Raw genomic sequence first — 25555 nt, forward strand, 5'->3', positions numbered from 1 at the left:
GAATTTAACTTTTCTTTGGGAAGAGGAAAAAGGCTGAAGGGAAAAAAACAGCTAATTCAGCAATAATATATCCTTATTTTCAGCCTTACATCCCCTCAGTAGGAATCCATTCAGGAGAGAGAGATCAGAAGAGAAGCCCAACTGGAAATGAGAACAAGCTGCGAAGGGGCCTGGCGTTCCAGTCACTCTAGGGAGCTGCCTCCTCTAGGTCTTCGGGGCAAGGCTGGCTGCAGAAAGAGCCTCTTGGCCCCAGAAAATTCACACCCAGGTTGGTCAGCTGTCTTCACCATGCCTGGCAAGACCTCTGCCAGCCTGGACAGACCTGGAATGTGCTGTCTTGAACTGGGTGGGACTTTGAAGCAGAATAAAGGGAAGGTGAGTGAGGTCATCATCTTCATCATCCTCTCACAGGACCAACTTTTATTTTATTTATTCATTTAAGGACAAATTTTTAAAAGTAAAGTGAATGAAACCATTTGTGATTAAGATACAGACAGAACTTCAATGTAGAAAAAAAAAGACCTTGCTGGGAAACAGATGATGAGAAACACTGTAAAACATTTCACAGACGCATAAAAAGCTCACATTGTAAACAGGATTAAGCTGCTCTTGATTTTGCCCGTAACATCAAGGTTTCATTTTGCTCAGCCTGAGATCTCGCTCAATTTCAAACTGCCTGTGATCCACTCGGTCGAGGAAGGCTTTCCGTTCAATGTACCTAGAAGAAAATGAAAACAGTGTTTGTCAGTAGAATCCAGTAGGAGAAACTCCTCCCCTGCATGGTCCTGTCCCCCAGGGATAAACTAAGTTACAGTAAATGGTGCCGAGAGCGACCACCCATGACTCTTCCAGTACAAACCAAACCACTCACATTTGGTCTAAACAAGGATGGTGAAAATAAAAGGAAAGCAACAGCTTATCAATGGGAAAGTATATTAGAGGCTGGGCGGCAGGAAGATCTTGCAATTTTCTAACAAGACTTTAAGAGAAGAAGAACGAACACCGGTTTACACAAGCACGGGTTCAAGTCCTAGCTCTAGCTCACTGATTAGCTTGGCAAAGGAATGAACATCTTTGAGCCTCACTTTTCTCTACGGCAGCATGGTGATGCTGTATTTCTTGGCTTTAGTGGTGTGTTGAATTGGTGGGTAAGAGAAAGCTACACCTGCTGCGTACATACATCAAAACGTGAAAAGGGGGCACGTGGTAATGAAGGAAAGAAGACAGTAAAAATGACCTCACAGGGCTGCTCTGAAGGTGAAGTGAGCTGAGGTTCATAAAGTGCACACTTTAGAAGCGATTTAACTGCTTTGAGCTCTTTTCTTCCCCCCATCCTTTTCTCCTCTCTGCGGTATCCTCCACGCTGTTTGGGTCTAGGTTGCTTCTGCTAAGATGACAGGAGAACTCTTTCCCTAAATGCCTCTAAGAGAATGAGGTTAAGGGCCTCTGATCTCTCCTTTCAAGGATCCCCTTGAAAGGTGGACACTCTGCTCCCTAATCTGGTTGGGTTCCGCAAACTTTCCCTCTGTCCTCCAGGCAGGACGGGAAAGCAGCAAGGGCTGAAGCACAGGCTGGCTGCTTAATGAGACACAGCTGCATCTTAATGCACCTCCTCACCATAAAGTGTGCCGCGATTTGCCTGGGGGGAGGAGATCTCTGCTGCTAATTAATCTATTGAGAGAGCAAAAATTGCCACCGAAAATGGGAGACATAATTGAATCTCTGCACTAATTTTTTTGTTCCACTGTGGAAAATATGCGTCTGTCATTACAAAGTCATTACATTTATAGTGAGGATGCTACCAGGTTCAGAAACCTGTGTTCCCCTGCTGAGTCCAGGGCCTTGCTTTCCCTTCCAACAGCATCCTAGGAAGTACCATCCATCCTACCTCATTTCCAGCTAGGCCTGACTACCCTGACCCTTCTGGAGGGCTGGCCAGAAATGTACAGGCTCTGAGGACAGATGGCTTGAGGTTTGAGTCCTGTCATTTACTGTCTGTGACTCCGCAAGTCACTTAACCTTGCTAGTTCTGTTTCCTAATCTGTAATAATGATAATAAATAATGGCTAGTCATCTCCACTCTGAAGGACTGTTGTGTGGATTAAATAAAATAGTGTCGACATCACACCGGGCACAGAGCAGGCGCTCAATAAAATGGTAGGTAATGTTGTTATCAAGGTTTTAGGAAGCCAGCTTCCAACAGGCTCCTAAGGATGGTATATGGCCCAAGTCTGGACTTATGGTTTCACCAGAGGAACCAAAACACCTGGTCTGGCTCAGGTACTAAGCTGCTGTGTCAAAACCGTCAATGAGGCCAGAATGGCTGGAAACACAATGACAGGGCCTGCTCTTAGGTTTGATAAAAGCCCTTGGGGTCAGGGTTGTCAGATTTAACAAATAAAAATACAGGCTGCCTGGTTGAATTCGCATTTCAGAGTCCCTGGCAGTCAGGGAAGCTGCAGACAGCATGGACCGCTTTAGATAAAAAGAGAAAAAGGGAACACAGGTAGGGAAGTGTAGACATCTAACAACAAACTCACTTCCCACCTCCCACTAAGAGACCCGTTATTCTCAAGGGGGGGCTGCTAACCAAAATGGCCCCAGAGGCACGTTCACTACAACTGGTCATCTTTCCACCCCAGCCCCACCAGCCCAAGGGAGGCTCACTACCACGGGGACCAGGATTTTGACAGCACTGCACTTTAACTGTCCCTTGGAAGTGCTAGCAGAAAAAAGAGAGGTGAGCCTCAGCATGAGATCTTGCTGTGCTGTTGTTCGCCCGGGGGTGTAAGAGGAATTTAGGGTATGTTTCAAGAGCCATCTTCCAGTGCTACCTGTCTGGGAGATCAGGTGGAGGGAAGGAGTAAGTATTTGGCTTTAAGCATTTGGGGTCTTTCTTCCTGACTTTATTTTTTTGAGACAGGGTCTTGCTTTGTGGCTCAGGCTGGAGTGCAGTGGTGCAAACACAGTTCACTGCAGCCTCGACCTCTCAGGCTCAAACAATCCTCCTGCTTCAGCCTCTCAGGTAGCTGGGACCACAGGCACACACCACCACACCTGGCTAGTTTTACATCTTTTGTAAAGATAGGGTCTCTCCATGTTGCCCATGCTGGTCTCAAACTCCTGGGCTCAAGCAGTCCTCCCACCTTGGCCTCCAAAGTGCTAGGATTACAGGTGAGAGCCATCGGGCCCAGCCCTGACTTTCCTGTAAATAAGAAGTGACACTTAAATGAGGATGCTAACTGGGTATGAATAAAGGTCCTGCACGTTTCCAGAAGCTGTGTTGGGTCCAGCTGACTTTGAGACTATCAAGAGTGAAGCCCAGGTTGGGTGTTAAACAGGCAGGTGCAGTCGGAGTTTAGGTTTAGGGACGCCTCAGGCAGCAGTGAGGGGAACACGTGCAGGATGCAACTGAATTCTCAAGGGCAACCCAGACAAAGGCCATCAAGGCAGGTCTGGTGACTATTCCCCGATTCACAGCCATCTGCAGGTGCTAACAGGATGCCTGTGACGGCCTTGGTTTACTGCCAAGAGCTGACCATGAACAAAACTACTTGATATGGACTCTCCCACTGCCAAGAGACAGAAAAGGTGCTAAGAATGACAGTAGCTCTGACATTTAGTTTTTGTGTGACTTTGGGCAAGATACTTAACTTTCTGTGCCTTTTTTTCCTTCTCTGTAAAACAGAATAACAATTACAATAACCCTCTGGCAATACAATGAAACTGTGAGAAGTGCTTTGTATACAATAAAACAAAAAATAGCTATGGGAGTTGTCATGGGCTTGGGGTTCTTGCTTCCCATTTCTTCTTTTGTGTGTGTGTGTGTGTGTGTTTTAGTAGAGATGGGGTTTTGCCATGTTGGTCAGGCTGGTCTTGAACTCCTGGCCTCAAGTGATCTGCCCGCCTCAGCCTTCCGAAGTGCTGGGATTACAGGCGTGAGCCACTCTGCCCGGTCTTGCTTCACATTTCTTCTGACTTGACTTTACCTCTACAGAACCTCAAAACCCAGGGCAACTGGAACAGAGACCAAGAGACTAAATGTCCCTGAAGGACGATGGGCTCATTAGGAAGGCCACCTCAAAGGTGACCACTGAGACTCAGGACATTTTCATGCACTTTAAGTGGGTCACGGTCCCAGAACAGACCCACCTGAGGACAAGTGCAATGGGAATCAAGGCTCTTGCTCTTGATGTATCCGGGTGCTTTTCTGGCCTGTGTGCAGCCCTTTTGGGGGCCCAGCATGACTCAGCCCAGTCCACAGGGAAGCCCAGTGGTGGGGGGTGCCTCATCCCTTTCTGCTCCCATTGCCTTCTGTGGCCCATTTAAGAGGCTCTTCACTTTCTTTAATAAAATATGCTAAGAACCTAAGGGATTTTCTAGTTTTTCCTTTTAGAACCAGGTTAGGCACAATAGGCTCTGACATCTTTTGAATCTTCCAACCCAAATTATTTATCTGTCACCAATTTCCCTGAGATCTAGGCCAATGAAAAGGGAGGGAGAAATGGAAGAAGAGGACAAGAGAAGGGTAGAAAATGCTACTAGGGAACATGTCAGTAAAAGGCGAGCATCCCAAATCCAAAAATCTGAAATCTGAAGTCCTCCAAAATCAGAAACTTTTAAAGCACTGACAAGACACAAGTGGAAAATTCCACACCTGACGTCTTTGCTTTCTGATGGTTCAACGTACACAAACTTTGTTTCAAGCACAAAATTATTTAAAATACTGCATAAAATTACCTCCAGGCTTTGTGTATAAGGTACATATAAAACAAATGAATTCTGTGTTTGTTTAGACTTAGGTCCCATCCCCAAGATTGCTGATGATGTGAAAGCAAATATTTCAAAATTGAAAACGGTCTGAAATCCAAAACACTTCCAGTCCCGAGCATTTCAGATAAGGGATATTCAACCTGTATCCGGGAACCCACCCTGCAGGAGGACAGAGGGCCTTTGACGGTGGTAAGGCCCAACGGAGCGCTGACCCGACGTGGTCACCCTGGCTGAAGTCCCTCAGATGCCTCCTGCACCGCTGGTCAGGAACAGGGAGAGCACAGGGAAGTGCAGGGAAACCTGAGGCAGTCACTGAAGACACTCCAAAGCTGCATTACTATCATGCTGCCCAGACAAAGCCAGCATTCTGTTCCCCAAGTGAGCATTCAAGGCAGCACAGATACAGGACAAAAAGTGGGTAAATGCATTTGCCAACACCACAAAGCAATGGGCTACGGAAGCACTCTGAGGCTAGAATAAAGCTCTGGGAATGATGTACAGAGATATGGACTTTGCTGCCTTGAGAAACGCAATTAAAAGAAGCAGTTTGCCCAATAGTACACCTCCCCCCTTCCAGAGGATTTAACTTGCAAACATCTCAAGGGTTAGACTGGAAGGGCAGTTTCTAATTAAGTTTCTTCTCCACTGCCTTCTTCCCCTGTCACCTCCAGGTTGTGCTGGTTCTGAAAGAGTGACCCTGAGAGGTCATGAAAATAGATTTTTTTGGAGAAAGAAAATTATTTTCTCCAGTCCCTCCTTCATGCCTCTCCAACTCACAAAAACAGCTGGTCTCCAATTGTAACCTTGAATTCATTGGTCAGACAGCAGCAGCTGGCACTGGCCAGTGTTTCTCTTCTCTACGCATGGATTCCTCCCCCTAAGTCAGTTGGCCCCCGCCTTAGCACTGCTAGATGCCAAGCTGCCGCTGCTGATCACCACCAAGAAACCTGTGTAATGGGTTACAGGACTGCAGGGCTGATCCTGGAATGCTGTACTGGGCCCTGGGAGTCTGGAGCTCAGTGGAAAAGCAGCAATTCTTTGCTGGACAGATGACTGTCTCCGGTACAGGCACTTCAACCAACTCTGCTGACTGAAACGACGCCTGGATGGAAACATCATTCTGACATATTATGCTCTTCTTTTCTGGGTGATTAATTCTAATCCTACTTGGCCGGGTGCGGTGGCTCACGCCTGTAATCCCAGCACTTTGGGAGGCTGAGGTGGGTGCATCACGTGGTCAGGAGATCCAGACCATCCTGGTTAACATGGTGAAACCCCGTCTCTACTAAAAAAAAAAAAAAAAAAAAAATTAGCCAGGTGTGGTGGCGGGCGCCTGTAGTCCCAGCTACTCGGGAGGCTGAGGCAGGAGAATGGCGTGAACCCGGGAGGCAGAGTTTGCAGTGAGCTGAGATCGCACCACTGCCCTCCAGCCTGGGGGACACAGCGAGACTCCGTCTCAAAAAAAAAAAAAAAAAATTCTAATCCTACTAGACCGCCAAACAAAAGCCATGACTATCTGCTAGCTAATGGGATGGGTGTTTAGACACTGCCATGGTGCAGCACCTGCTCTGGGCTGGTAACAGAATAGGGAACAAGATGTCGCCCTCAGGGGCTTACCATAGATGAACAAAACATGACAACATGCATCAGATGATAGTGTCACGGAGAAAATCAAACAGGGTAATGTGACTGAGGGTTCCTTGGGTGGGGGTACTCTAGAATGCCATCCACATAGAGCCCTGGATGACAAACCAGAGCCTCCTGGGGGAGGAGCACTACACAGAGACAGTGAGGCTGGGCTGCAGCGAGCTGGGGGAGTAGAGGACAGAGGTAGGCAGGGAACAGCTCGGGGAGGGCCTGGTTAACACTGATTTGAAGGGCCACTGGGGGGTGTTCCGCAGGGAAGAGATGAAAAATGGTATTTTTAAATGACTGCTTCCGCTGCTGGGTGGAGAATGGATGAACAGCTACAGAGGTAGAAGCAGGGAGCGGAGCAGATGTCTGCGGCCTGTACTGGGGTGGTGGTAGTGGGGCTGCACGAATAGAAATAAGCTGAAGTATTTTGTGATGAAACCATCAATTGGACTTGTGGGATGTTGGTGGAAAGACAGGAAATCAAGGATGAAGCCCAAGTTTTTCTTTTTTTTGAGACAGAGTTTCGCTCTTGTTGCCCAGGCTGGAGTGCAACGGCATGATCTCAGCTCATTGCAACCTCCGCCTCCCGGGTTCAAGCAATTCTCTAGCCTCAGCCTCCCAAGTAGCTGGGATTACAGGTGCCCAACACCACGCCCGGCTAATTTTTGTATTTCAGTAGAGACGGGGTTTCACCATGTGGGCCAGGCTGGTCTCAAACTCCTGACCTCAGGTTATCTGCCTGCCTCGGCCTCCCAAAGTGTTGGGATTACAGGCGTGAGCCACCATGCCTGGCCCCAAGTTTTTCTTTTAACAGTAGGGTAGACAGTGATGTGCCATTTTCTAAGAATTCTGAGGAATGAGGGTTCTGTTTATGAAGGGAAAGCAAGTATTTGGTTTTGAAAGTTAAGTTTGATGTGTCTTGGACAACCAGAAGGAGATGTCAACTAACAGCTGAAATGTAAGCCTGGAGCTCAGTGGCATGGTCAGGGCAGGGGATACTTTTTTTTTTTTTTTTTTGAGTCTTCAGTAGAGAATGGTAGCTGCAACTTGCAACTAGTGAGCTTTCCTGGGGAGGAAGAGATGACTGCCTAGGGCCCAGCCCTGGGATTTCCCAAGTTTAAAGGCCCAGGGAAGGAAAAAAAGCCAGCCAGGGATTCTGGGAGGAGATGCCACCAAGCTCTACTTCCCACCACTGCGGAAAATATTCCTGAAGAGTTGGCAGGAACACATCAGGAAGAAACTTAAAAGAATAAAGCATCTAGCTTTCCAGTAAGGCCCGAGGCGTGGTGGTCAGTAACGGCAGGTGGGAGAAAGAAAAGCGAGCACAGGACTCATGGAAAAGGGAGAGGACTCCTATTGATAAACATGCCCAGCCTTTCCTCTACTTATTTAATTCCCGCAATAATCACGAGAGGTATATTAAAATGTTTCTACTTTATATATGAGGAAAATGGGGCTAGTACCTATGGTATGGGAAGAGCCAAGATTTGAATTGTTTATTGTAAAACATAATATAAATACAGAAGAGTGCATGAACTGGGCAAGGGCAATGAATCATTATAAAACAAGTGCTCGTGTGGCTCTGACTTGGTTAGAAGTAGAAGGCTGGAGCCTGGAGGAGGTGCCTGTGTAATTCTTCCCCAAAAACCTGCAGCCCACTCAGGTGACAGCCTGCCCAGAGCCTGTGTCTGCGTCTTCATTTCCTTGCTTTAAGTTTCTTTTTTCTCAACATTAGAGTTTTGTTGTGTCTTTTTTTTTTTTTTTTTTGTAAAGAGACAGGGTCTTTCTCTGTTATCCAGGCTGGAGTGCAGTGAGTAGCTGGGACTACGGGTGCGTGTCACTGTACCTGTCTTATGCCTCTAGAATTTTGAACCTGTGGTCTAGTGATTCTCAACCTTGGCTGTGCATGAGAATCACCTGAGAAGTAAAATTTAAAGATGCAGACATTTGTGACCTACCTGTTCTAGACTCTTGATTCAGCAGCTCTGTACAGAGGTGGTCACCTGAACTTTGGAAAATGTCACCAGAGGATTCTCATGCTCAGCCAAGGTGAGGAACAGAGCGCCAGTCCCTTCGCTGGCCTAGGGGCTGGGCTCCTTTAATCCATCTGCAGGAGCCAGAAAAGGATAGTGAGTGGAGATGTGGGGCTGGGCTCTCAAGAAGGCAGGTGAGAAGGGCTGAGGCAGAGCACAGAGCCAGTAGATCTGCACTGGAAGCCTGTAGTCACATCTGTGGAATCTGGCTGGGCGAATGAGGGGAGAAGCCTCAAGCAAAGGAGGGAAAAGCAGAGCATAAAGGAGGATGGTATTAGTTAGTTGTTCCCTAACCCAGTTATGTGACTTTGCACTGCCTGAAAAGTTCTCACTAGGCAGATGTTCTTTTTAATCTTGTTTTCTCTTCCAGTCTACATTTTGTTAACTCTTCCTATCTTTAACAGCACCACTCCTTACTTTTTTTTTAATTGAAAATTTTTATTTTTTGGGACAGGGTCTCACTCTTTCACCCAGGCTGGAATGCACTGGTGCAATCAGAGCTCACTGCAGCCTCAATCTTCTGGAGGTGAGCGATCCTCACGCCTAAGCCTCCCAAGTAACTGGGACTACAGGTGTGCACCACGCCCAACTAATGTTTTTGATTTTTAGTAGAGGCAAGGTCTTGCTATGTTGCCCAGGCTGGTCCTGAGCTCAAGCAATCCTCCTGCCTTGGCCTCCCAAAGTGCTGGGATTGCAGGAGTGAGCCACTGCTCCCAGCACTCCTTACTTTTCTAAGACTTCTATTAACTCAAAGCAGAGTGAACACGGTCCAACTCATATAATCAATATTCAGAGAAGCAATAATGTGTAGCACACACTGATAGTTCCTCTGCTGTCTCAGATCACTGTGCAAGAGTGGAGAACAGGACGGAGCTGCGAGTTACTGGAGCTGAATCTGAATGGAGAAGTATGGGGCGCATGTCAGAGCTGCCACTCGTGAAGAGACAACACTACACTTCATCCGGAGTCTTCCCCTGATCACTCTGGCTCCCTCTCCCTGTCCTGTAGCATTCCAGCTTAGACTGATAGTTAAACAGCTCAGGAAGCTGTTTAAAATGTTTTTTTTTGGGCTGGGCATGGTGGCTCACGCCTGTAATCCCAGAACTTTGGGGGGCCAAGGCGGGTGGATCATGAGGCCAGGAGTTTGAGACTAGCCTGCCCAACATGGTGAAACCCCGTCTCTACTAAAAATACAAAAATTAGTTGGGCGTGTAGGCGCGTGCCTGTAATCCCAGCTACTGGGGAGGCTGAGGCAGAAGAATCGCTTGAACCTGGCAGGCAGAGGCTGCAGTGAGCCAAGGTCATGCCATTGCACTCCAGCCTGGGTGACAGGGTGAGACTCCGTCTCCCAATAAATAAATACATAAATAAATGTTTAGGAAAAAAAAAACCATACTGGTCAGCTTCCAGGTTCATTTAGATAATCTTGAAGCCTAATTTAGAAATATGACCCCCCCAAATAAATCCTTTGCCTGTCATTAATAGCCTGAATGAGCTGGGTGCAGGGGTGTGCCCCTGTAGTCCTAGCTACACAGGAGGCCGAGGCAGGAGGATCATTTGAGCCCAAAAGTTTGAGACCAGCCTGGGCAACATAATGAGACCCCGTCTCTTAAAAAAAACTTGAATGACTTGGACTTAATGCAAGCCTTTATGTGACAGGTGTTCTGTAAAGTGCTTTATGTATATTACATATACGTAAGCAATACATATATTATCTCATCAGATTATCACAACCACATAGTGAGGATGGTATCATTATCCCAGCTTTATTGGTAAAGGAGCTGAGCCTCAGAGGTGTCCAGTATGCTGGTGGAGAAGAGCTTACTGGTAAGGAGCAGAGCTGCCGAGCAGCCAGGGCTCTCTGGTGGGACACTCAACATTTCCTTTCATGGCTAGGGGTGAGGACTGTTGATTTTGAGCCATGAAGCCATTTCTGTGGTAACTTCCTTAGTGCCTTCTGAGGTCCGTAAGTACTTATGAACACCTTTTCTTTCTTTTCTTTTCCTTTCTCTCTCTCGCTCTCTCTTACTTTCTTGAGACAGAGTCTTGCTCTGTCACCCAGGCTGGAGTGCAGTGGTTCAATCTTGGCTCACTGCAACCTCCACCTACCGGGTTCAAGTGATCCTCCTGCCCCAGCCTCCCAAGTAACTGGGATTACAAGCGTGCACCACTATGCCTGGCTAATTCTTGTATTTTTAGTAGGATGGGGTTTTGCCAGGTTGGCTAGGCTGGTCTCGAACTCCTGACCTCAAGTGATCTGCCCGCCTCGGCCTCCGAAAGTGCCGTGATTACAGGTGTGAACCACCATGCCTGGCCACCATTTCTTTTTTGATTTTTTGTTTAATCACCAGTAAGACAAATATGACAAGGAAAGGACCCTTTTTACAACTGAATACATAGGTTATAAACATCCTCTTTGTATTCCACAGCAAAGAGAAAGAGGTGCAAGTGATGGCCTGGGGTGCTGTCTGAGGGCGTGGCCTATCACACAGGCTATAGCCAAGGGTAAAGCCCCACCCTGGGCCATAATGACACAGACAAAAAAAAATTCACAATAATGCAACATCTAGGCATTCCATTGGCTCAGTTTTTGATGGATTTGAACTAGTTTGGCTTCTCAGAAGGACAAATGATTCAGATAAGGCCAAGGCTGCTACCGTGGGCCAGATCCAACCACTAGGCAACTTACAGTTCACTGGAGCTGTAATTCAGCAAATTTAGCTTGGCAGACATGACTGGCCCTGAGAGTACTCCTCACATGCCCCGCCTTCCCTCCACCCGCAGTGGCCTTCCCAGTGACAGGCCCTGCCCCACACTGGAACAGAGCCTTACTGACAAACCAAAGTGCTCACATTTTTAGTTCCATCATGAAAAGCTCCTGCTTGCTTACAGTGGGCAGTTTGTCTCCAATAAATCATTTGATTTCAGGGTTCTGAGGATTTTCCAAGGCATATAACCTACTCCTTCTTACCCCTCTTTCCCTCGATTATGGATAGCCAGTTCTTCACCAATTCCCTCTTCCTCCTTGAAGTTCTCCCAGTCCAGTTTGGACTTCTCAAGGGTGCTCATTTTCTGCTTCTTGGCACCAATTTTCCCCAAAAGGCTGCTCATGCCACTTGATCTTTTTAACCTAAGGAAAGAAAATATGAAAGATGTAGCAGGTAAAAACTCTGATCTCTAGATTAACAGTTTTTTTGATGCAAATGGGAATCCCCTAGATTGGAGGCATTTACCTTAGTGGAAGCCATGTTCATATTTGGGGCATTTCCTTCCTGGTGTGGAGAGCACTGTAAGTAAACTGGAACTCTAATGTGCTTTTCCTGCTTAACACCGTCTGCTCTCCTGAGCTGCGAACAGGAAATCCTGCCTCCTTCAGACCTCTGTGGGCTCTGTGTGGCAGGTCTCTGCTTGCAAGGAGGGGAGGAGCAGCGCTTCAGGCAGGGCTTTGGAGTCACATGCCAAGGTCCAACTTCCAGCTTAACTGTGTGACTCTAGGCCAGTTATTTACTGCATGTTCCTTGGTTTCCTAATCTACAAAGCAAATGCTTACTCACAGGCTGTGGTGTATCTTACACGTAAAGGGCTAAAACAGCACTTGGCACAGCGTCAAGGTGCAATAAGCATGAGCTACTCTGAGTCACTGTCATCGTTTAAGCTTAAAGCCCCAGGGGGTTCTTTTAAGAGAAAGAGAACCAGTTCCCAACACTGATGAGTGAAAAGTCACAGTACTGTAAGAGGGTTCTAAAATCAGTTTCCTTTCAACTCCTGTGAGTTGAGCCCTGGTTTTTTCCAGGAGGTGGAGAACATTCCTCACTCCGAACGCTCACACAGGGAAGGTACAGCCTGTGCTCCACTTGCTGGTGATGCTATCATGAACAGTGGGAGAAACCCCAGATGCCCAAATTCAAGTCTTGGCAGGTCAAATGTTTCCAGTCATTGTTAAACATATGAGATAAAATAAGAAAAGCAAAATGCAGGTAAGATGGTATGAGGGAAGGTTTGGTCTCTTTATGAAATGAAACGAAATCATCTACCAGCATGTAGGAACTTGGAAGTTATTTTCTGCCTCATGGGGATATGCAAGAAAGTTAAACATTTTTTAAAAACTATGAGCTAATGTCACATGGTCTACTGATAATAATACCTTTACTTGTCTAGAATGTTTGCTCTCCAAGTGCTTTTGTAACCATGATCTCATCTAACTCTCACTAAGGCCTGTGACACAGGACCCAGTCTCAGAGTTGGAAGGGATCATCTTCGAAATAACCTAGTATCACCCTAACCCATTCCGAAACCCCACGTCCCTGCCACACAGCAAGGTGAATGACTACTCACCCCTGTGCCTGGGGTGAGCCAACAGGCCAACGTCCACAGTGAACACCAGACTGCTGGGACTGAACAATGACCCTAAACATTCTCATTCTATTAACTTTAGTAGAGACGATGTCAGCTTCCCTGTTTGGGTCACACCCCAGTACATGCTGAGCTTAAGATCAACTCAGAATAGGCTGGGCAAGCTTCATCATTCTTGTATTAAGTTGGACAAATAAACAAAGTTCAGAGAGGTTAAATGATAAAACAAGGGTCAAAGCAATAGACAATGCAGATCCGGGACAAAGCAAGATCTCTCCCAACCCTCAGAGTGGTGCACTGCGCTATCTCGCCTCCAGATGAGAAGTGACTTAAGAGATTTTCTCATTAGTTACTTTATTTCCCAGTTTGCTTAAGAGAACTCCAAATAGCTCTTTATGAGCTTTCAATTCACATCTTCTAAGCACTGTTTTCCAGACAACTCAACCCTTACAATGTCATATGCGCGCGTGAGCGCGCGCACATACACACACACTCTTTCTCTTTCACCATTTTACCAGGAATGGAGCATGAGTGGGGATATGGAAACTTACTGTGTCTCAAATCTTTTTCCTTCTCATCTTCCTTACTGCTACTGCCCAACTTCTCATTTTTATATCACCTGGATAATTGAACAGCCTCTTTACTGGTCTCCCTGACCTGTTTTTCCCCATCCTCACTCAATGGCCCTATCCTGGTATCTACTGACATGCTGTAATTAGACTGAATTTTCCAAAACACAAAGCTTATCATGTCTTTCTGCTTAAGTGTCTCTTCACTGACCCCTTTTTATTTTTATTTATTTTTATTTTTTGAGACAGAGTTTCTCTCTTGTTGCCCAGGCTGGAGTGCATTGGCGTGATCTCGGCTCACTGCAACCTCTGCCTCCCGGGTTCAAGCGATTCTCCTGTCTCAGTCTCCCAAGTAGCCGGGATTACAGGCGCCTGCCACCACACCTGCCTAATTTTTTGTATTTTTAGTAGAGACAGGGTTTTGCCATGTTGGGCAGGCTGTTCTCAAACTCCTGATCTTGGGTGATCTGCCCACCTTGGCCTCCCAAAGTGCTGGGATTACAGGTGTGAGCCACTGCGCCGAGGCCCACTGACCCCTTTTTAAAACATAATAATTAAAATAAATTTTCATGTATTTACTTTTTTAGAGACAGGTTCTCACTCTGTTACCCAGGCTAGAGTACAGCAGTGAAATCACAGCTTACTACAGCCTCAACCTCCCTGGGTCAAGTGATCCTCCCACCTCAGTCTCCTGAGTTGCAGAGACTACAGGTGTGTGCCACCACGTTCAACTATCTTTTTTATGTTTTGTAGAGACAGGGTCTTGCTATGTTGCCCAAGGCTGGTCTCAAACTCTTGGACTCAAGCAATCCTCCTGCCTTGGCCTCCCGAAGTACTGGGATTATAGGCACGAGCCACCATATTAAGCCTTATCTCAGCTTTAAAACCACTTCCTCCAGGAAGCCTTCCCTAACCTCTGGATTAGGTGCCCCTGGTGGTATTTCTATCATACCAGTTCTTTTCATATGGGAACACTGATTTTTTCTTTAGATGCTTGTGAACTCTTATTTCAGCTGCAGCTGCACTAGATGGTTCTGGGCAAGTGCAGACTCACTGTTGACAACACCCCAACAAAAGCATATGCCTGAGGACTTCCCATTTCTGGCTGCAAGGGTCTCCTCTGAGCCTGCCTGCATGCCACAAGTACTGCCTAGACAGGTGGTGGAGCTCAAGCCATTGGGGCTAGCCTGAAGGCACACAAAAGCTGGTGGTTAAATGGCCAGCCTCCTACCCTCACAAGGTAGTTGTAGGAGGTGGAATGCTTCTCAGAAGTTCTGGTGGCATCAAGCCCTCATGGCCTTGGAAATGTACTCTTATATTGACTTTTCCTCCTTCCTTGTCTCATTCTTTCCACCACTCACACCTGCTTTCTGGGATCACTTCCCAAATAAACTCCCTGCACTCAAAATCCTTGTCTTACGTTCTGCTTTGAGGGGACTCTAACTAAGACTTTTAGGAGAAAAATTATTTTCCTCGTGTAATCTTTATCTTTCTGTGGCTATTTAAGTTCCTGTGTCTCCAAACCTCTCTACCCATTGATAGAGTTCTGTGAACAGTGAGAATTCAATTAAGTCAACAATGTCACCTGGATTACAGAACCAATTCATGGAAGAGAATCACATCTTTGTAGAACAAAGTATTTTTTAGAGCACTTCTACACTGGAGATTTTAAGGGGAACAATTCACTTCTATTCTCCCATCAGCTCTCAACAGCCCAGGGTTCCCCATTTAATTTGGGCAGCACCACAGGCTATGTACGCCACCTCTCCCCTTCAGCCTACAGCTCCAGTGGTATTCCTGGGTTAGGCCATCTTTTTGACGAATTACTTTGAGAAGTCTATGAGAAACTTGATTTTTTGATGCACAGCAGTGAGAAGGTTTCCAGAAAAGGAAAAAAACCATAATACCCCTTTGCCTTGCTCACCATTAAACATCAGTAAAATGTCACCTGTGGTATTATGCTTTTGGGGAAGGCGTCCAGCTCTCCTTTCACTGGGTCATTAACAAGGTGTAAGATGTGCTAATGTGACAGTCTCTAAAGCAAAATGATCTGTCTTTTATTTGAGGCTAAATCAAAGTGAATGACACGCTGGTAGCAGCAGCCAGAACACACAGGGGACTCATCATAACCAGGAGACCAGCAGCTTCTTCCTAGAACCTGGTTGTGGGCTCCCTCAGGGTTCTCAGCCCTCCCACTCACCCTCCCACCCTGAGAGGGATTTCAGTGTCCTAATCCTGGCGTCATTTCAGCACAGCTTTCAGAAAGTCAGATTTACTGTGATCTTGCCCCTTTCTCTGCCACAAAGGTACAACAACCAGGCTTTCAGGAAGCCGAGGCGGGAGAGAATCAGTCTCTGGGCAGGGGCCGCTGACCCTATTCTGAGAAAGAACACAGGAAAGCCTACTTCAGCCACGCACCTCCCTCTGAGAACTATGGCTAGCAGGGGACAAATCAACACTGGCTATCCAGGCATCTGGCAACTGTGTATATTGGAAAACTGTAGAATGGGGAAGTCAGAATTCCCTTGGAGATTTGTTTTCATCAAGAACCAATCCACCTGGGTGCTGTGGCTCACGCCTGTCATCCCAGCACTTTGGGAGGCCAAGGTGGGCGGATCACGAGGTCAGGAGATCGAGACCATCCTGGCTAACACGGTGAAACCCCGTCTCTACTAAAAATACAAAAAATTAGCCGGGCGTGGTGGCGGACGCCTGTAGTCCCACCTACTCGGGAGGCTGAGGCAGGAGAATGGCATGAATCCGGGAGGCGGAGCTTGCAGTGAGCTGAGATCACACCACTGCACTCCAGCCTGGGTGACAGAGCGAGACTCCATCTCAAAGCAAAAAAAAAAAAAAAAAAACCAATCCAGTTCCAGACCAACAGAACCACTGGTTTCTTTGTTCTTTATCCTAAGCCGTAGGGCAAGGTACTGCCAGAAAGTCTGCTTTAACAGACCACTCTCCAGACAACAGTACTTCATTGAGTCAAGAGACTCCTCACCCACCTGTTACAAGTCAAAGTTCAAAGAAATGCACCATGCACTTGCTCACCCAGATTACATCCCAAATGTTATGCTGAGGCACTCTGGAATGTTATTACCAAGATGTTTCCAATGTCACAATGGCATTGCAACCACCTCCTCCTGAACATCACATGACTTTGTTGACCTTACTACCATAAATTTGATGTAAAGACTAATCCTGTTCAAGGAGTGTGGACTTTGCTCTCGCCAGACAGCTTCCGTGCCATAAGAGAGAGTGGCTGAGTGCAGCTCATACTGGTGAAAGAGACACTTATTTTCCAAGCTTATCTTTCTTGCATATTTTGTTCAGTTATCCATCAATCAGCAATTATCTTCAACTCCCTTCCCACCATGCCAGACCAAGACCTATCATAACACCAGACACCAACCAAGACCTTGATTAAGAAACTCAGAAAAGTAAAAGAGACACAGAATGTAAAATGACAAGTCATCTTTTTCCTTTCTAGGTTCAAAGTTTATAATGAAAATTTTCTAGAACTTATTCTGCTTCTCTTTAGCAAAAGAAATGCAATTTTAACAAAAATGTCATTGTAACTAAACAATAAACTTCATCCTGTTGAGTCTGTCATAGAGATATTATGGTAACTTGTTTACTTTGTTCCATGTCCATCAGCACTGACTTGTATTTGTCCAACCGATTTATTTTGTAGCAAGAGCACTGTTCTATCTGACCACTCTCAGCAATGCCTGGGATCCTGCTGTTTGTTTAAAAGAGGTACTGGAAAGGAGCTGGGAGAGTAACTTGCCAAGTGGAAAGGCTGACAGGGCTTACCAACTGTTTGTGAAGGATGGTAGAAGATCTTCCCTGGTGATCTTTAAAATCATCCCCAGGTACCCAGCTGTCTCACAGAATAGAATTTTAGGTTTGGAAAGGAATTCAGAGTCATTCATTCATTGTATTCATTCAACAGAGATTACTGAGAACTTACTCTCTACCAGACACTGTGCTCAGAATGGGGATATAAAAATATACAAAGCTTAATTTTCGGCTTCAAAACAAAAATCTAGTGGAGGACAGATCAACATACAGGCAAACTATAACCACATATTATGAGCGCACAAAAGAAGAAGAGCTGAAGGGATGTTTAGTCTAACCTCCTTATTAGATCAGTCAACTAAACTCCAAAAGGTTAAGAAACCTGCCCAAGTTTATAGCAGGAGACTTGGGGTTAGTACTCAGTGCTTTTGACGCCCAGACTACTGTCTTTTCCACCTTGCTTGGTGCTAGATTTAAGTCCAAGTAGCTGGGACTATAGACATATGTCACCAAACCCAGATAATTTAAAAAACATCTTTGTACAGAAGGGGATCTTGCTATTTTGCCCAGGCTGGTCTCGAACTCCCGGCCCCAATCATCCCACTTTGGCCTCTCAAAGTGCTGGGATTACAGGTGTGGGCCACTATGCCCAATCTACTACATTTTTAATGAATTAAATCCTCATTATTTGACAATGGACTTACCCAAACACTATTTTTCTCATAACAAAATATTCAACACTACACTTGAACTGACAGACCAGTACCAAAAGTGGACCAGCAAGGATAGGGTTAACATGTGTACAGAAGCACCACTGACCTTTAATCCAAACTTCAACAAGTGAAGGCTGGATTAAGTCTATGCCTTCCATCTAATAGCCTGCATAATCACTAAAATGCAACTTATTTGGAACAAAAATTCTTTGGCAGAGATATGCAGTTTCCTTAGTATTTGTCATCTGCTTACAACGTAGGAATGGACCTTTACAATTTTTTTTTTTTTTAAAGAAATAGAGTCTTGCTATGTTGTCCACACTGGTCCCAAACTCCTGGGCTCAAGCAATCCTCCTGCCTCAGTTTCCTAAGTAGCTGGGACTATAGGCTCACACGACTGCATCCATCAGGAATTTTTTTTTTTTTGAAACGGAGTCTTGTTCTGTTGCCCAGGCTGGAGTGCAGTGGCGCGATCTCGGCTCACTGCAAGCTCCGCCTCCCGGGTTCACGCCATTCTCCCGCCTCAGCCTCCTGAGTAGCTGGGACCATAGGCGCCCGCCACCACGCCCGGCTAATTTTTTGTATTTTTAGTAGAGACGGGGTTTCACCGATTTAGACCAGGATGGTGTCGATCTCCTGACCCTGTGATCCGCCCGCCTTGGCCTCCAAAAGTGCTGGGATGACAGGTGTGAGCCACGGTGCCCGGCCCATCAGGAATTTTTGTAGCTCATTCATGAACTATTAACATTGTCCAGAGCCACGGAAGGTCTGACATTGCCCTGGAACTCTCTGAGAAACAGGAAGAAAGCAAGCTTATGAAGATAATTCTTCGTTGAGGGCTGTCTGTCTTGAACCAACGTTTCTCTTTCACATTTTCTCTGGAGTTAGCTAAAATCTGTAATACTAAAAAGTACAACTCAAATCCCTGGGCAAATTTCACTACCCACCTGTATAAATCTCTAAGTAATCTCCCCAAAGCCCAAGATTAGACCACTCAAGGAAATGGACTGGAAGCCTCTGATGGCATATTAGGGAGCTAGTTTAACTCCCATTCACTTCTCAACACTGTATTGACAGTACTCTACGGGACAACGGCCTCAGGAAAGCAGAAAACCAGAAGTATGACAAGAAGTTCCAAAGATTTTTAAACCTTTTGTGGCTTGAAAAATTGTCAGTACTTTTAGATCTATTAAGAAAGTTGATAACAGTGACAGCAAAAAAAGTGCCATCTATCAGCAAAAGGCAAAAAGAAAAGCTGGCAAGTAGCAACAGCTTTACCATTTTTTTATACAAATAGAAAATGATTTATTCCTCAGTTCTATTGTTCTTTGCTAAGCCAATAATGAAGGGCACTTACATTTGTCTGATTTGATTTCAGCTGCTCTACATCTTTATAACGTGTGTCTAAAACATACCTGTTTTAGTGACAGAAGTCCTGAATTCTAATATCTCCAGAAACATATTACAGGAAGCCCTTGCCAACCCTTCCTTCCATGTGTTGTTGAGCAAAGGTGTGTTTTGCCCTGTTCTGGCCTCTCAGCTGACTGTCAGGAAGAACTAAGAAATTTTAGCTGACTTTGGTGCTATTTAAATGAAGAGCTCTTCCTATATAAGACACCACCATCCATTTGTAATTACTAAGACATGGACTGTTTTCCCAAAAGCAGTAGAGGTACTCTAAATGCACAGACTCCTAGTCTCCTATTATAATCAAGGACATTCATTCTGAGAATGTCACAGAGGTATAGGGGCTCTGAAGTGACAGTGAAATGGACTTTTTCTCTGGGACAAGCTAACTAACCTGCTGGGTAGTCTCAGTACTAGCACCAAGAGAAAGCTAACATTCTGCTCTGTGAAGAACAGTCCTTTACTGGTCTATTGTTCCATTGCAACCAGCCAACTCAGTGGCTTTGTGTCTCTTGCCACAAAGAGTAATGTGTTGTTTGTGTTTATTACTCTGCTTACTTCAGACCTTTCAGAGAAGCTCTACGTTTGATAAGTGTCAGGAAAGTACAGATCCATTTCCACACCCTTCCTTGGTGCACGTAAAACATCTGTGGTGCTTGGTTCATGCATCTAATGCAGAGAGAAATGCTGCAGGAAGATGTAAAAGAACTTGTGCTACCAGGTAGGCATGTGAGAGCCTTTTTCGTTTTTTTGAGACAGGGTCTCGCTCTGTCACCTAGGCTGGAGTGCAGTGGCGTGGTCTCAGCTCACTACAGCCTCTGCTTCCTGGGTTCAAGCGATTCTCCTGCCTCAGCCTCCTGATAGCTGGGATTACAGGCGCCCACCACCACACCCAGCTAATTTATGTATTTTTAGTAGTGATAGGGTTTCACCATGTTGGCCAGGCTGGTCGCCATGAGGCCTGGCCTCAAGTGATCTACTCGCCTGGGCCTCCCATAGCGCTGGGATTATAGGCATGAGCCTCCCTCCGCGCCTGGTCGGCATGTGAGTTTCAAGGTGTGCGAATGTTCATTCCACTCTTGCTTCTGAGGGATATTATATGGTGAAACATGCCTTAGTTCTTCAGAAAGCAAAATATCATCAAGCTGTCTTCTCTCTTTGCATGTATTCCCTTGAATTACATTAAAAAAAATTCCATACAGAATCTCAAGTTGAAAGTTTGAGTTGCTGCCCCTAACTAAAGCAAATGAGATGTCTTAAAGTCAAATGAGTGAGTGTTCAGTGTTCATTGCTTTTTTATTTTTTTTACACGGAGCCTTGCTCTGTTGCCCGAACTAGAGTGCAGTGGTGCGATCTCGGCTCACCGCAACCTCCGCCACCGGGGTTCAAGCAGTTCTTCTGCTTCAGCCTCCCGAGTAGCTGGGGTTACAGGTGACCGCTACCATGCCTGGCGAATTTTTGCATTTTTAATAGACATGGGGTTTCGCCATGTTGGCCAGTCTGGTCTCGAACTCCCGACCTCAGGTGATCCGCCTGCCTCAGCCTCCCAAAGTGCAGAGATTACAGGCATGAGCCATTGCACCTGGACTTGTTCATGGTTATATTTGTCTATTTGAACAGAAAGAAAAGGAAGTGAATAACTACCTTCAATGGCAGTAAGATAAGTTACTTAATGGGCTACAAAAAGGAATACCAATACATGGAAGTACCAATACCTGCTACAACATGGATGGATCATGAAAACATTACGTTAAGCAAGAGAAGCCAGGAACAAAGGATCATATATTGTATGATTCCACTGATATGAAATGTCCAGAACAGACAAACCTACACAGACAGAAAGTAGATTAACGGTTGCCAGGGTCAAGGAGAAATGGGGATAGGAGTTGAGGGTGGTAGCTGGTGACAGCTAATGACAGATAAAGGGTGCAGGGATTCTTTTTGGAGTAATGAATATGTCCTAAGTTGTAGTGATGCACAATTCTGCAAATATACTAAAAGCCATTTAATTGTAGACTGGTATGGGAATTATACCTAAATAAAGCTGTTTTGAAAAATGATAAATGACTACTTTTTCTCTAGGTACTGGATTTATATGCTCAATTTATCTTTTATCATTCAGAAAAATAAAAGGAAATAAAGGAAAATATTTTTATTTTATTTATTTTTGAGACGGAGTCTCGCTCTGTCACCCAGGCTGGAGGACAGTGGCGCAATCTCAGGTCACTGCCAACGCTGCTTCCTGGATTCAAGCAATTCTCCTGCCTCAGCCTCCCACGTAGCTGGGATTACTGGCACCTGCCACCAGGCCTGGCTAACTTTTGTATTTTTAGTAGAGATAGGGTTTCACCAAGTTGGCCAGGCTGGTCTTCATCTCCTGACCTCAAGTGATCCGCCTGCCTCGGCCTCCCAAAGTGCAGAGATTACAGGTGTGAGCCACCATACCCGGCCAGGAAAATATTATTAAAGGAAAAATGTGTTTCCTGGATTCACAAAAGCATCACAAAATTGGGCCATCATTTGGCCAACCTAAAGAAAGGCTTCAGCCTGGGCGACATAGCAAAACCCCGTCTCTACAAAAAATTTGCCGGGTGTGACAGTGTGTGACTATAGCCCCAGCTACTTGGGGGCTGAGGTGGGAGGTTTGCTTGAGAACGGGAGGCGGAGGTTGCAGTGAGCAGAGATCATGCCACTACACACCAGCCTGGGTGACAGAGTGAGACCCTATCTCAAAAAAAAAAAAAAAAAAAAAAAGAGAAGGGTTTCCCAGTACAGCAATTTATAATGATGATACTCAATAACGAGAAATGGGGCGCTGGCATTAATGAACCTTGAGGCTGTCTCTTGCTTTTTCTTCTTTGTTTTTGTAACCTTAAGGTGGTAACTCAGAAGGGTTATGTACAAGAATTCCAGTATGGTCTGGTGAGGAATTCCAATATGGTCTGGTGCGAAAATCCCCCCAACTTTATAGTTTGAAAAATGTGAAACTGAAAGAAAAGTTGAAAACAGAACCACTATTTATCTAAATACGCTTCACTTAGATTCAATTGTTAACATTTTGCCACATATAACTTTTCTTTCTATATATAAATTTACCTTTTGGTGGCCGTGTGGAGCCATTGCATCATTTCACCTCTACACACTTTAGCATGTATCTCCCAAGGACACTTTCCAACATACACCCAAGAAATGTAACACTGATATAATGACACAATATATAGTCCAATATAAAGTCCAGGTTCAAACTTCCTTCAACGCACCTCCCAAAATGGCCTCGTCAGTTGTTCCCCATTCTCTCCCATCATGCATCACATTTGAAAGTTTCTTTAGTCTCCTTTAATCTTGTAATCTAGCAATCTCTTGCCTTTGGTTTTGTTGTTTTGATTTTTGGTCTTCGGTATCTTGTTAATTTTTAAGAGTCCAGTCTGGTTGACGTATAGAATGTTGCTCATTGGATTTATCTGTTTCCTATGACTAGATTCAGGTTAAATATTTTTGCCGAGGATGCTAAATAGATGAGGTTGGGTACTTCTTACTGCACCATCATCGGGGCACTAGTGTCAAGTCAGCCCATCCTGGCAATGCCAAGCATGATCCGTTGGGTAAGGTTGTGACTGCCAGAGCTCTCACTTTAAAGGTACATTTTCCCTCTGTAATTAATTTGTAATTCATGTATAATATGTGAGATAGTATTCTCAGGAAGTTCTGACTACTTATTTCTTATGCCTCACTCTATAACATCTTTGGCTATGTCTACAGACAGAGTAGGGTGAATTAATAGTAAAGAATCCTATTTGAAAGGCCAGGCAGTGTGCTGGCTGAAGCCTATTGGGAGGCCAGGGAGGGAGGATCGCTTGAGCCTAGGAGTTCAAGACTGCAGTAAGCTGTTATCGTGACACTGCGCTCCAGCCTGGGTGACAGGATGAGACCCTGTCTCAAAAACAAACAAACAAACAAACAAACAAAAAAAGTCCTATTTGAAGGACAAATATACAAATATTCAGGAAATCCCCAAAGAAGAGTAAAGCTGTAGCTGTAAAAAAAAGTCTTTAAAAAGTAAAAGAGGCTGGGCGCGGTGGCTCACGCTTGTAATCCCAGCACTTTGGGAGGCCGAGGCGGGCGGATCACGAGGTCAGGAGATCGAGACCACGGTGAAACCCCGTCTCTACTAAAAATACAAAAAAATTAGCCAGGCGTGGTGGCGGGCGCCTGTAGTCCCAGCTACCCGGAGAGGCTGAGGCAGGAGAATGGCGTGAACCCAGGAGGCGGAGCTTGCAGTGAGCCGAGATCGCGCCACTGCACTCCAGCCTGGGCAACAGAGCCAGACTCCATCTCAAAAAAAAAAAAAAAAAAAAAAAAAAAAGGTAAAAGAGGCCGGGCGCGGTGGCTCACACCTGTAATCCTAGCACTTTGGGAAGCCGAGGTGGGCGGATCACCTGAGGTCAGGAGTTCGAGAACAGCCTGACCAACATGCAGAAACCCCGTCTCTACTAAAAACACAAAATTAGCTGGGCGTGGTGGCGCATGCCTGTAATCCCAGCTACTCGGGAGGCTGAGGCAAGAGAATCGCTTGAACCCGGGAGGCAGAGGTTGCGGTGAGCCGAGATCGCACCATTGCACTCCAGCCTGGGCAACAAGAGCGAAAACTCCGTCTCAAAAAAAAAAATAAATTAATTAAATAAATAAATAAAAATAAAAATAAAAAGTAAAAGAGCAGTTAACTAGAGAAAAGGCAAAAGGCTATGGGATCTTCAGCAGAGTCCTAGATTGGACAGGCATGTGGCGAGGACAGAGGCCTCTCTGGCCAACATGGAGGCCCTCGCCTAGATGAGTGGAGACTTCTCAAGGCCTGGTGCCTGGTACGCATGAGGGTTAAATGACATGAAGTCAGCAGCAAAGAAAACCTCTTCTGACCTGCCGCTAGACCTCTAAGAAAATGATACTTCTGAATTTCCCTTTCCCTTTGTCCACTCAAATGTGGTTTCATCTCCTCCCCGGGAAAGAGATAATGCTGCAGCCCTTCCCACCTCTGCTCTAGCAATTTCCTTCCTTGAACCACTCCCATGGTGGGGGAGTCCTGGCAAAGCAGAGAAGGACACTCCACCATTTCACAGCAGTGTGGGAGTAAAGAAGGCCAGGGGGCTCTCCAAGGAGGAAATGTTGAGTGTAATGGAAACTAGATTCTGCCTGGGGAGGAGATGCTTTGCCCCTGAGGTGCAAATGCTGTTGCTGGGGAGAATAATTTATTGACCAATGCAAACAGACAATTTACATTTCTGAGACACAATTTTAAAGGAATTATTAAATACAGCTTCTAACAAAGACCATAATGACAACTTTCTTTATGCAGAACCCTGTGAGCTCAACAGAGGAAGACACAGCTTATTTTCCAGATACTGGTTCCATATGGGCTCCCACCAGTCACAGCCGCAGAGGCCAAGAAAAGCTGAGGCAGAGTCAGCATCTGGCATTAAAAGTCAATGACCTGGCCAGGTTTGGTAGCTCACCCCTGTAATCCTAGCACTTTGGGAGGCCGAGGTGGGTGGATTACCTAAGGTCAAAAGTTTGAGACGAGTCTGGCCAACATGGTGAGACCCCACCCCGTCTCTACTAAAAAAATACAAAAAATTGGCCAAGCATGGTGGTACACACTTGTAATCCCAGCTACTCAGGAGGCTGAGGCAGGAGAATTGCTTGAACCCGGAAGGCAGAGGTTGCAGTGAGCCGAGATCGCGCCACTGCACTCCAGCCTGGGCGGCAGAGCGAGACTCCGTTATCACAAAAAAAAGAAAAAGGTCAATGACCCTTCTCAAGGAGAACTGTGCTCTGCTGTGACTGTGACTGGTCTGTACTGGTCTGACAGCTGGAGCCACACACTCTCATGAACATTCCCGTGATCGTTCCCATCAGGGACAACATGGTCAGGCAAATAGCACATCTCTCCAACTAAGTCAACAGGACAGACAAAGCACTGGGCAGATGAGCAATGTGCCTCAGTGGTGTGTTGTTTGGCTGACTGTTGACTACGGAGTTGGCATGCTTTCTTTCTTTTTTTTTTGAGATGGAGTCTCACTCTGTTGCCCAGGCTGGAGTGCAGCGGCGCAATCTCGGCTCACTGCAACCTCCGTCTCCCGGGTTCACACCATTCTCCTGCCTCAGCCTCCCCAGCAGCTGGGACTACAGCCGCATGCTGCCACACCTAGCTAATTTTTTATATTTTTAGTAGAGACTGGGTTTCACCGTGTTAGCCAGGATGGTCTCGATCTCCTGA

At 45.8% G+C, this 25555-nt stretch overlaps 1 protein-coding gene across 1 annotated transcript in view; it reads right to left on the minus strand.

Annotated features, from left to right (window-relative positions):
* Window positions 1–388: 388 nt before the first annotated feature.
* CFDP1 (craniofacial development protein 1) overlaps window positions 389–25555 on the minus strand; it is a 132905-nt gene continuing 107738 nt past the window's right edge. Inside the window, exons 6-7 of the mRNA XM_003259963.2 lie at window positions 11413–11571; window positions 389–718 (exon numbers count right to left, since the gene is read on the minus strand). Of these exons, the coding sequence (XP_003260011.1) occupies window positions 628–718; window positions 11413–11571 (250 nt within the window). The 3' untranslated portion in view covers window positions 389–627. The remainder of the gene's footprint in view (window positions 719–11412; window positions 11572–25555) is intronic.

This window comes from Nomascus leucogenys, chromosome 2 (genome assembly GCF_006542625.1).
Source record: "Nomascus leucogenys isolate Asia chromosome 2, Asia_NLE_v1, whole genome shotgun sequence".
Taxonomy (NCBI): domain Eukaryota; kingdom Metazoa; phylum Chordata; class Mammalia; order Primates; family Hylobatidae; genus Nomascus; species Nomascus leucogenys.